This window comes from Podarcis vaucheri, assembly GCF_965113315.1.
Source record: "Podarcis vaucheri genome assembly, chromosome: 13".
In the NCBI taxonomy this organism is placed as follows: Eukaryota; Metazoa; Chordata; class Lepidosauria; order Squamata; family Lacertidae; genus Podarcis; species Podarcis vaucheri.
In genome coordinates, this window is record NC_138751.1 from 58420613 (window position 1) to 58432794 (window position 12182).

The 12182-nt window shown below is 44.0% G+C and overlaps 1 protein-coding gene across 6 annotated transcripts in view; it reads left to right on the forward strand.

The window, feature by feature from the left end:
- GRK3 (G protein-coupled receptor kinase 3) overlaps nt 1-12182 on the forward strand; it is a 185423-nt gene that overhangs the window by 107476 nt on the left and 65765 nt on the right. For all 6 annotated transcript variants that reach the window (XM_082196085.1, XM_082196086.1, XM_082196087.1 and 3 more), the window contains 2 exons: nt 6873-6974; nt 7874-7948. In XM_082196085.1, coding sequence (XP_082052211.1) covers nt 6873-6974; nt 7874-7948 — 177 coding nt within the window. The remainder of the gene's footprint in view (nt 1-6872; nt 6975-7873; nt 7949-12182) is intronic.

Sequence of the window (12182 nt, forward strand, 5' to 3'; positions counted from 1 at the left end):
TCCTGGCTGATTAATCACATGTCCTTCATGGAATTATGCTACATTTGATCCCTTTCTTATTCTCACTGAGAGCAGAAGAAATCCAGGCACATCAACACATCCTTATTCAGAAATAGAATCTCACCTGTTGCTGTGCGAGTCACGATTAAGGATTTATTGGGAATGATTCAGCCATAGCTGTCAAATGGGTGTGTATTAGAGGGGGGTAATATATGCTTATGTAGAGCAACCTTTGCAAACGTAGTCCCTTCCAGATGATGTGGACTACAACTCCTATCAGCCAGCGCTGTCATGCTTGACTGGAGATGATGGGGGTTGTGTAGTCCAAAATATCTGGAGGGTGTCCTGTTGGTGAGTGCTGATTCAAACTGACAGTCTTCACGCTGGGAAGTCAGCTGATTCTGTCCCGGCTGGAACTGCAGGCCAGAGTGTTTCTTCCTCCCCTTTCTTCCACGGTAGGGCTGTAGCCCAGGGGACAGAGCCGCCACCTTGTTGCAGGTTCAGTCCCTGGCAGCATCTCCAGGTACGACTGGGAAAGTCCCCTGCCATTGCTGCCAGTCAGTAGACAGCATTGAGCAAGATGGATTGACCAAGGGTCTGACTCAGTACATGACAGCTTTTAGAGACATTGCAGCAAAGGAGACGAACAGAGCTGTTGAGAGTGGCTGCTGAAAGTCCTGGTTTGGGACCCCTCACCCAGTGACTTACATTTATTTATTTCATAAAATTTGTATGTTGTTTAATTAGATTACTGCAATGCGTTATACATAGGGCTGCCTCGGAAACTTCAGCTGGTGCAGAATTCAGCAGCCAGGTTGCTCACCAGAGCAAGACAGTTTGAGCATATTACACCAATCCTGGTCTGACTGCACTGGTTACCAGTTAGTTTCTGGGCCCAATTCAAATTGCTGATTTTAACCTATAAAGCCTTAAACGACTCAGGACCGCAATACCTCAAGGACTGCCTCTTCCCATATGAACCTACTCGAACCCTGAGATCAGCTTCTGAGGCCCTCCTTCGTGTGCCGCTTCCTCAAGAGGTTCAGAGGGCGGCAACACAAGAATGGGCCTTCTCTGCAGTGGCTCCCTGTCTGTGGAAGGCTCTCCCCAGGGAAGTTCGCCCAGCGCCTTCATCATACACCTTTAGGCACCAGGCAGAAACATTCCTTTTTAACTAGGCCTTTGGTTGATCCGATTTACATCATATGCCCTTTTAAATTTTTTTTTTTGGGGGGGAAGATTGGGTTGTTTTTATTTTTATTGTGTATTTTGTGGTTTTATATCTTGATTTTATTCTGTGCACTGAGAGCCCCAGGTATAGGGTGGTATAATAATAATAATAATAATAATAATAATAATAATAATACATTTAAAACTCTCAAAGCAGGTTACAAAAAGAATAAACAATAAAATTATTAGTAAGAACAATTTAAAAAAAATTAAAAATTAAAACCAGCAATAAACTAAAAACATACCTGCACCCTCTATATCTGGACAGGCTTGTGTAAACAAACATTTTTTATTGTTGTTGTTGTTTAGTCGTTTAGTCGTGTCCGACTCTTCGTGACCCCATGGACCAGAGCACGCCAGGCACTCCTGTCTTCCACTGCTTCCCGCAGTTTGGTCAAACTCATGCTGGTAGCTTCGAGAAAACTGTCCCACCATCTCGTCCTCTGTCGTCCCCTTCTCCTTGCGCCCTCTATCTTTCCCAACATCAGGGTCTTTTCCAGGGAGTTGAGTCTTCTTATGAGGTGGCCAAAGTACTGGAGCCTCAGCTTCAGGATCTGTTCTTCCAGTGAGCACTGAGGGATGATTTCCTTAAGAATGGAGAGGTTTAATCTTCTTGCAGTCCATGGGACTGTCAAGAGTCTGGCGATCAGCCTTCTTTATGGTCCAGCTTTCACTTCCATACATCACAACTGGGAAAACCATAGCTTTTGCTATACGGAACTTTGTTGGCAAGGTGATGTCTCAGAGTGATAGGTTTATTTCATTTTGCTCAATATGGAAATGCGACAGGCTTACACAGCCCTGTGGGAGGCTAACCAAGGAGCATGCAGAGATCCATCATCTGGGAGCCTGGCATGATTGAATGTCCTGCTCTGTGTAGAGATGCAACAGAACTGCCGGCCTTCAGGTGGAGTGGGAGGAGATGGGGCCAAGCACTGCCCACACAAGCAGACTGCCCTCCTTGGGGGCTCACAGAAGCCACTCATTTAATTTCTGGTGGCACACAGATTGGGAATTGCCTTCATGCCCTGTTGGTAGGCTTCCCAGAGGCAGTGGCTGCTGGAGACAGGATGCTGGGCTGGGTGGACCCATGGCTCCTCTGAGGCTCTTGGCCCTCATGCTGAGGATCACACCAAGGGGCTCTGGTGCCAACACATCCTGAATATGGGGCAACCACAATCCACCAGCATCTACACCCAACCCAGAGCTGCCTGTTAATGAGGCTTAAGCAGCTGCTCCATTCCCCCGCAAATCCTTTCCTGGTGTCAATGCCGCTGCAGGCCTGATGCAAATGCAGAAGTCTCTTTTCCATGGAAACTGATTAGAGGAATTAACGGATGGAGCTGAGTCAGTTAGGGTAAGAGGCTTGATTGCAGCTTGTGAACCCCTGGCCTGCTTTCCAGCACCAGGAAGGCTGCTCTGGCCTTTCCCAAAATAGCCCAGGGTCTGAGAGGTAGGGAAGGAAGAGAGCGCCTGGTGCTGGCCGTAGCAGCCCTGCTTGGACTGTGTACTGGTCACCTGGGGAGAGAAATCTTAGGAGAGCTCCCCTTTTCTGGAAGAGCATTGTAAAAAGGGGAGAGTGGCATGCATTTGGCAACGTAGCTAGAATCTGCTTTGAAAGACAAGGTTTCTCAAGCTGTGATACCTGCATTGGGCTAGATAACCCTTTGGGTTCATTCCAACTATGATTTTACGATCAAGCTCTTTGCCGCTCTATCAGCTGCACAAAGAATGGCTTTCACTACCTCCAGATGTAGGCAAAGTGGCCTGGAGTGTTGAACTTAGGACATTGCCTTACACTGAGTTGTTCCATCTCTACACTGACCGGCAGCAGCTCTCCACCATTGCAGGCAGGAGTGTCTCCCAGTCCTACCATTCATAGAATCATAGAATCATAGAGATGGAAGAGACCACAAGGGCCATCGAGTCCAACCCCCTGCCAAGCATATGGCTGTCAAGCCTCTGCTTAAAGACCTCCAAAGTAGGAGACTCCACCACACTCCTTGGCAGCAAATTCCACTGTCGAACAGCTCTTACTGTCAGGAAGTTCTTCCTAATGTTTAGGTGGAATCTTCTTTCTTGTAGTTTGGATCCATTACTCCGTGTCCGCTTCTCTGGAGCAGCAGAAAACAACCTTTCTCCCTCCTCTATGTGACATCCTTTTATATATTTGAACATGGCTATCATATCACCCCTTAACCTCCTCTTCTCCAGGCTAAACATGCCCAGCTCCCTTAGCCGTTCCTCATAAGGCATCGTTTCCAGGCCTTTGACCATTTTGGTTGCCTTCCTCTGGACACGTTCCAGTTTGTCAGTGTCCTTCTTGAATTGTGGTGCCCAGAACTGGACACAGTACTCCAGGTGAGGTCTGACCAGAGCAGAATACAGTGGCACTATTACTTCCCTTGATCTAGATGCTATACTCCTATTGATGCAGCCCAGAATTGCATTGGCTTTTTTAGCTGCCGCGTCACACTGTTGGCTCATGTCAAGTTTGTGGTCAACCAAGACTCCTAGATCCTTTTCACATGTACTGCTCTCAAGCCAGGTGTCACCCATCTTGTATTTGTGCCTCTCATTTTTTTTGCCCAAGTGCAATACTTTACATTTCTCCCTGTTAAAATTCATCTTGTTTGTTTTGGCCCAGTTCTCTAATCTGTCAAGGTCGTTTTGAAGTGTGATCCTGTCCTCTGGGGTGTTAGCCACCCCTCCCAGTTTGGTGTCATCTGCAAAATTGACCAGGATGCCCTTGAGTCCATCATCCAAGTCGTTGATAAAGATGTTGAATAAGACCGGGCCCAAAACAGAACCTTGTGGCACCCCACTAGTCACTCTTCTCCAGGATGAAGAGGAACCATTGATGAGCACCCTTTGGGTTCGGTCAGTCAGCCAGTTACAAATCCACTGAGTGGTAGCATAGTCAAGACCGCATTTTACCAGCTTCTTTACAAGAATATCATGGGGCACCTTGTCAAATGCCTGGCTGAAATCAAGGTAGGCTACATCCACTGCGTTCCCTTCATCTACCAGGCTTGTAATTCTGTCAAAAAACGAGATCAGGTTAGTCTGACATGACTTATTTTTCAGAAATCCATGCTGACTATTGGTGATCACAGCATTCCTTTCTAGGTGCTCACAGACTGTTTGCTTAATGATCTGCTCCAGAATCTTCCCTGGTATTGATGTCAGACTGACTGGGCGGTAATTATTTGGGTCCTCTCTTTTCTCCTTTTTGAAAATAGGGACAACATTTGCCCTCCTCCAGTCTGCCGGGACTTCGCCTGTTCTCCAGGAATTCTCAAAGATGACTGCCAGTGGTTCTGAGATCACATCTGCCAGTTCTTTTAATACTCTTGGATGCAGTTCATCTGGCCCTGGAGACTTGAATACATCTAAACTAGCCAAGTATTCTTGTACTATCTCCTTAGTTATTCTGGGCTGTGTTTCCTTTGCTGAATCATTTGCTCCAAATTCTTCAGGTCGGGCATTGTTTTCTTTATTGGAGAAGACTGAGGCAAAGAAGGCATTGAGGAGTTCAGCCCTTTCTGTGTCCCCTGTTTGCATTTCACCATCTTCTCCTCTGAGTGACCCCACAGTTTCTTTGTTCTTCCTTTTGCTACGAACATACCCATAAAAGCCTTTTTTGTTGCTTTTAACCTCTCTAGCAAGCCTGAGTTCATTCTGTGCTTTAGCTTTTCTGACTTTGTGTCTACACGTGCTGGCTATTTGTTTGAATTCCTCTTTGGTGGTTTCAAAAAGGGGAAAAGAGAGGACCCAAATAATTACCGCCCAGTCAGTCTGACATCAATAGCAGGGAAGATTCTGGAGCAGATCATTAAGCAAACAGTCTGTGAGCACCTAGAAAGGAATGCTGTGATCACCAATAGTCAGCATGGATTTCTGAAAAATAAGTCATGTCAGACTAACCTGATCTCGTTTTTTGACAGAATTACAAGCCTGGTAGATGAAGGGAACGCAGTGGATGTAGCCTACCTTGATTTCAGCAAGGCATTTGACAAGGTGCCTCATGATATTCTTGTAAAGAAGCTGGTAAAATGCGGTCTTGACTATGCTACCACTCAGTGGATTTGTAACTGGCTGACTGACCGAACCCAAAGGGTGCTCATCAATGGTTCCTCTTCATCCTGGAGAAGAGTGACTAGTGGGGTGCCACAGGGTTCTGTCTTGGGCCCGGTCTTATTCAACATCTTTATCAACGACTTGGATGATGGACTCAAGGGCATCCTGATCAAATTTGCAGATGACACCAAACTGGGAGGGGTGGCTAACACCCCAGAGGACAGGATCACACTTCAAAACGACCTTGACAGATTAGAGAACTGGGCAAAAAAAAACAAGATGAATTTTAACAGGGAGAAATGTAAAGTATTGCACTTGGGCAAAACAAATGAGAGGCACAAATACAAGATGGGTGACACCTGGCTTGAGAGCAGTACACGTGAAAAGGATCTAGGAGTCTTGGTTGACCACAAACTTGACATGAGCCTACAGTGTGACGCGGCAGCTAAAAAAGCCAATGCAATTCTGGGCTGCATCAATAGGAGTATAGCATCTAGATCAAGGGAAGTAATAGTGCCACTGTATTCTGCTCTGGTCAGACCACACCTGGAGTACTGTGTCCAGTTCTGGGCACCACAATTCAAGAGGGACACTGACAAACTGGAACGTGTCCAGAGGAGGGCAACCAAAATGGTCAAAGGCCTGGAAACGATGCCTTATGAGGAACGGCTAAGGGAGCTGGGCATGTTTAGCCTGCAGAAGAGGAGGTTAAGGGGTGATATGATAGCCATGTTCAAATATATAAAAGGATGTCACATAGAGGAGGGAGAAAGGTTGTTTTCTGCTGCTCCAGAGAAGCGGACACGGAGCAATGGATCCAAACTACAAGAAAGAAGATTCCACCTAAACATTAGGAAGAACTTCCTGACAGTAAGAGCTGTTCGGCAGTGGAATTTGCTGCCAAGGAGTGTGGTGGAGTCTCCTACTTTGGAGGTCTTTAAGCAGAGGCTTGACAACCATATGTCAGGAGTGCTCTGATGGTGTTTCCTGCTTGGCAGGGGGTTGGACTCGATGGCCCTTGTGGTCTCTTCCAACTCTATGATTCTATGATTCTATGATTCTATGATTCCCCCCTTTTCCATTTTTTGTACACATCCTTTTTTAATCTTAATTCAGTTAAAAGTTCTTTAGATAGCCACCCTGGCTTCTTTAGGCACCTTCCATGTTTCCGTCTCATTGGTATTGCCTGACGTTGTGCTTTTAGTATCTCCCTCTTAACAAACTCCCAGCCATCATGAACTCCCTTTCCTTTTAGTATTGTTGTCCATGGGATCTCACCCAGCACTTCCCTAAGTTTTATGAAGTCGGCTTTCTTAAAGTCAAGAGTCCTAGTGTGCTTGGCTGCTCCTGCTCGCCCTGCTGGCTACCATTGGATCCTGGTACCTCCTGCATGCAAGGCCGATGCTCTGCCGCTGAGCTCAACCTTGCTGTTGTTGGGTTTGGGGAGTTTCTCCAGTTATTCAGTCGTCTGGCAGTGGGAAAGCCAAGAGAAGAGCCATCAAAGGAGGAATTGAGGAGCTCAAAGGCTCAGTGTGCTGAATCACCACATTTGTGTCTTGCAGATTAAAGAATATGAAAAACTGGACTCGGAGGAGGATCGTCTCAGCAGGAGCCGGCAGATCTACGACACCTATATAATGAAAGAGCTGCTCTCCTGCTCACACGTACGTAAGCACATCCTCCCGGGATTAGTTAAAAGCTAGGACTTAAAACCAGACAGAGATGTCTTAATGTGGAGGCCTAGCCAGAGACTGGAATGCAGCACTTCTTTAAACACAGTGAGGGACAGGGACCCTTTAAAAGCCACTTAAAGCAGTGATTTTGTTAAAAGGATTGGAAGCCAGGAAGAAACGTCTCGTGGCTTCCTCTGCTTCAGCTGTAATGCCTCTTTTGAGTGCTATATACCAATTTTCTTCTTCCGCCCATGAAAATATTTAGCATAAGCTGGTGAGGACAGTAAACAGCTGTTTATCTATTTATCTATATGAGAAACAGTAGTATATACGTATTTTAATTAATAAATGAAAGCACTTTGCTGGCTCCCCCCCCCCGCCTCAAACCATCTTTAAAGGTAAAGGTAAAGGTACCCCTGCCCATACGGGCCAGTCTTGCCAGACTCTAGGGTTGTGCGCTCATCTCACTCTATAGGCCGGGAGCCAGCGCTGTCCGCAGACATTTCCGGGTCACGTGGCCAGCGTGACAAGCTGCATCTGGCGAGCCAGCGCAGCACATGGAACGCCGTTTACCTTCCCGCTGGTAAGCGGTCCCTATTTATCTACTTGCACCCAGAGGTGCTTTCGAACTGCTAGGTTGGCAGGCGCTGGGACCGAACGATGGGAGTGCACCCCGCCGCCAGGATTCGAACCGTTGACCATGTGATCGCCAAGTCCTAGGCGCTGAGGTTTTACCCACAGCGCCACCCGCGTCCCTCAAACCATCTTTAGCCCATTAAAAATAATTATCCCTCCCTTCTTTGTATTTCTTACTGGATTGTTATTTTAACTTCATAATAAAGTCTTGGGGGGAAAATGTAATTAAAAAAATCCTTTCCCCCCTCCCACAGCCTTTTTCGAAGCCAACAGTTGATCACGTGCAAACTCATCTTGCCAAGAAGCAGGTCCCACCAACCCTTTTTCAGGTGATTCTGGAATCCTTGTTGTTGTTGTTATTATTTCCTTTTATATACTGCTTACTACCTGAAAGATCTTGAAGCAGTTTACAATGGGCAGATATGTGTCTTCGCTGTGTCTCAATTCTCCAAAGGAACACAGATCCTGGGTGAGTGCCTGGAACCCCCTGGAATCTTGCTACCGCTTGGTAGAGAGCAGGAGTGGCACCCAATGTTTGTAACACTGATGTCAAAAGTGGGATCTCTGTTTCCTGGAGAGAAGGCCTAGGAGCAACATGCGCCTGAAGTCAAAATGGAGGGAGGAATAGCAGTACTCCTTGAGCAAAATGAAGCTGATGGAGGAGTGCCAAAGCCAGCAGTTTGCTGAAAGGAGGGCCTCTCCACAAGATATAAAACACCTGATAGACCCAGGGGGGAAGGAGAGGGGGGCGGAGGGTGGGTCACCCCAGGTGCCATCATGGAGGGGGGTGACAAATTATCAAGGAACAATTACTGCCCTACTAGGGTGGTTCATAAAAAACTTTTTTTTTAAAAAATGCCTGCTCCAAAGGCATCTTACTACACTAGGGATTATATAGCTAAATATTATTATTTAGTGGATGTTTTCCGGATGCCTTTGGCAGGCTTCACGACTACCCCGGGCAGTCTACGCCTCCCCCAGCACCCGGTAGACCGAGCAGCTCCAGCCTCCACAGCAAGTAGGCCGGAGAGCACTCGTCTTCCCATCCCATGTGACTGGGTAGACCTGGAGGTGCCGGTAGACCGGGAAGGGGTCCTCCAAAGGGGACCAGCAAGCGATAATGGAGGCATACAATTTGGACAAGAAAATTGGCTTCCAGTTGGAAAAATCAAAATTAGAAACAGAACTGCTAGAACCCAAAACTAAGATTTTGTCAAAGATGTATAACTTGCTGTCGAAATGGAATAAACAGGATGAAACGGTGAAATCTGCTATGATTAAATGGGCACAAGATGTTGGACATAACATAATGATGGCTGACTGGGAACAGTTATGGACCACAGGTATGAAATTTATGGCATGTAATGCCCTAAGAGAGAATATTATGAAAATGATATACAGGTGGTACATGACACCAGTCAAGCTTACAAAAATCTATCATTTGCCCGATAATAAATGTTGGAAATGTAAAGAAACGGAAGGTACATTCTTTCACCTTTGGTGGACATGCCCAAGGATTAAGGCTTTCTGGGAGATGATCTATAATGAAATGAAAAAGGTATTTAAATATACCTTCCTGAAGAAACCAGAGGCCTTTCTCCTGAGCATGGTCAGCCAATTGGTGCCAAAGAAGGATAGAACGTTCTTTATGTATGCCACAACAGCAGCAAGAATACTTATCGCAAAGTATTGGAAAACACAAGATCTACCCACCTTGGAAGAATGGCAGATGAAGGTGATGGACTATATGGAACTGGCAGAAATGACTGGCAGAATCCGAGACCAGGGAGAAGAGTCGGTGGAAGAAGATTGGAAAAAGTTCAAAGATTATTTACAGAAATACTGTAAAACTAATGAATGTTAGAATGATGTTGGATAGAAACTAAGTGGTCTTTTGCTGTAATGCTATAAGGGAATATGAGAAAATGGTTATTAATAGGTAAAAAATTAATGTTACAATATTTAAAAATTGAAGATTAAGATGAATGAAGAGGGGAGGGATTTGCTGAATTAACAATTTGAACTGGAATACAGAAAAGGAAGGCGTGAGGAGGTCCGGGAAATAAGCAAATGAAAAATATGTGATGGAAAGACTGAACTGTTTTTTAACTATTTTTATTTTGTATTTTTCTTTTTTCTTTTTCTTTTGTAATTTTTTGAAAATCTTAATAAATATATTTATGTATATGTGTGTGTGTGTGTATATATATATATATATATATATATATATATATATATATATATGGCTAAATATGAAATTTCATGCATATCAGTTAATATCTTGACCCTCCTCCACGAAAATAGCTGTTTACTTGGCCGTTTTCCTATGTCGTGAAGGCTAAAATTTCAACAAAGCACATGCCTTTGCTAGACTCTTTTCAGGCACCTGCTAAAGGCATTCTTTTTTAGGCAAGCATACCTAGATGTTTAGGAAGTTGAAGTAATTTTAATCTTAATATTTTAGCTTTTGTATGTTTTAAAGTAGGATTGTTAATTTTTCTTGATTTTACTGCTGTTATATTTTGTTTTTTGTTTTGGTAAACCACTTTGCAGGTTTTTTTACAATAAATTTTATTAAATAAATAAACAATAAATATAAATAAAATAACACAAGCCAAAACACAATCCATCCTGTAGATTTAAGTATCTGTCCATAGTCGCCTACTTGTTATCAGAGGCTCAGAATCCACATTCCTTTCTAAGAAAATATGAAATAATGTAAAACCATTTTTGCAGGCAAAAAAAAACCAAACAACAATTTGGGGAGGGGTGACAAGAAATTTTCCACACCGGGTACCACCTGACCTTCCTACGCCTCTGGATAGACCAACAGCTGCAGGTGGTGAGGGCTGATGTGGAAGCCCAGTTACGAGGTGCTGATCAGAGGATAGAGGGTAGTGGAAGAAAAAGGTACTGCATTGGCTGGAGCTGAGGAGAGGCTGCTGAACTCCTCCCAGGTTGCCAAAAGAAATTGCCCTGGAGGAAGGCTGGCTGGCAGAGCTGCTTCTAGTTGACCCTGGAAACCTGCTGAGGATGAGGAAGAAAGGAAATTTGTGTTTGATTCTTGGTTTTTTATACTGCCAAATGAATCTTGATAAATCTTTTTGCCATAGTTTAAAACAACCTATCCCTCCAATTACTGGTATCATTTGAAATAAGAACATCATTTTGGGAAGCATGTTCATTTTTACTACTGATACCACTGAATGATAATTTTAACCTATTCCAAATATCCAGATCCTTTTTAATTTCTTTCCAAATTTCCAAATTATTATCATTAAATAGATTAGTTTTTTTGTTTGTCAACCAAGTTCCCAGATATTTAGCCTTATTTACTATCTTTAGTCCTGAAATTGTTTGTAATTCTTCTTTTTCTTGTATAGACATATTCTTTGCTAACTACTTCTTCTTTGGTGATCACTCGTAGCCGAGTAAGATTGTCTTCCATAAACACGGTTTTAACAATGAGTCCGTAGATGACTGTAGAGGCCAATTCTGGATCCACATGTGATTCCACAGTGGGGAAATTGGTTTCTGGGCAGGAGTTGATCACGGTGTGGATTTGCCAAGCATGCCTTCCTCTTAGCACGTTTCTCTCTTGCATCCTGAGTTCGAGTGTCTTCAAAGCCCAAGACCACTTTGGTAAAGGCTGTTCTCCAACTGGAGCGCTCGTAGGCCAGTGTTTCCCAGTTGTCAGTGTTTATACAGCATTTTTTTAGATTTGCCTTGAGACAGTCTTTAAACCTCTTTTGTTGACCACCAGCATTACGCTTTCCATTTTTAAGTTCGGAATAAAGTAGTTGCTTTGGAAGATGATCATCAGGCATCCGCACAACATGACCAGTCCAACGAAGCTGATGTTGAAAAATCATTGCTTTAACACTAGTGATCTTTGCTTCTTCCAGTACACTGATATTAGTTCACCTTTCCAAATTCGAGGATTCTTTCTATTATTTTTGGTACACTTTCCTCCGGGTTTTCGGTAGTTAGTATCAGGTCATCCGCAGAAGTCTTTCTCTTATGTGATCCCACCCCCACTGTTAGACTTTTACATCTTGGTCTTTTCTTATAGCGATCGCTAGCAATTCTAGCACCATGATGAACAATGAAGAGGGCATCCTTCTCTGCTCCCCTTACTTACCTTAAATTCCTCTCTTATTTTGTTGTTCAATATCAGCTTTGCTCTCTGATCTCTATATATTGCCTAAATGCCCCTGTTGTAATTTCCCCCGAATCCCATAGCTTCTATTCCCCCCCCCAATAAAAATCCAGGCGATGTTGTCAAAAGCCTTTTCGGCATCTACCAGCATCAGAATTGCTTTTTGGTCAGTTCTGGATTCCAAATATTCTAAAATATCTATTATATTTCTCATATTGTACATATGCCTGCCTGGTAGAAAGCCAGCTTGATCCTTGTGTATAATTTCATTAAGTACTCTTTGTAATCTATTAGCCAGTATGTCAGTAAATATTTTGTAATCATTATTTAATAATGATATAGGTTATAATTTTTGGTTGACGTTGGAACCGTTCCTTGTTTGGGTATCAAAGTGATGAAGGCTT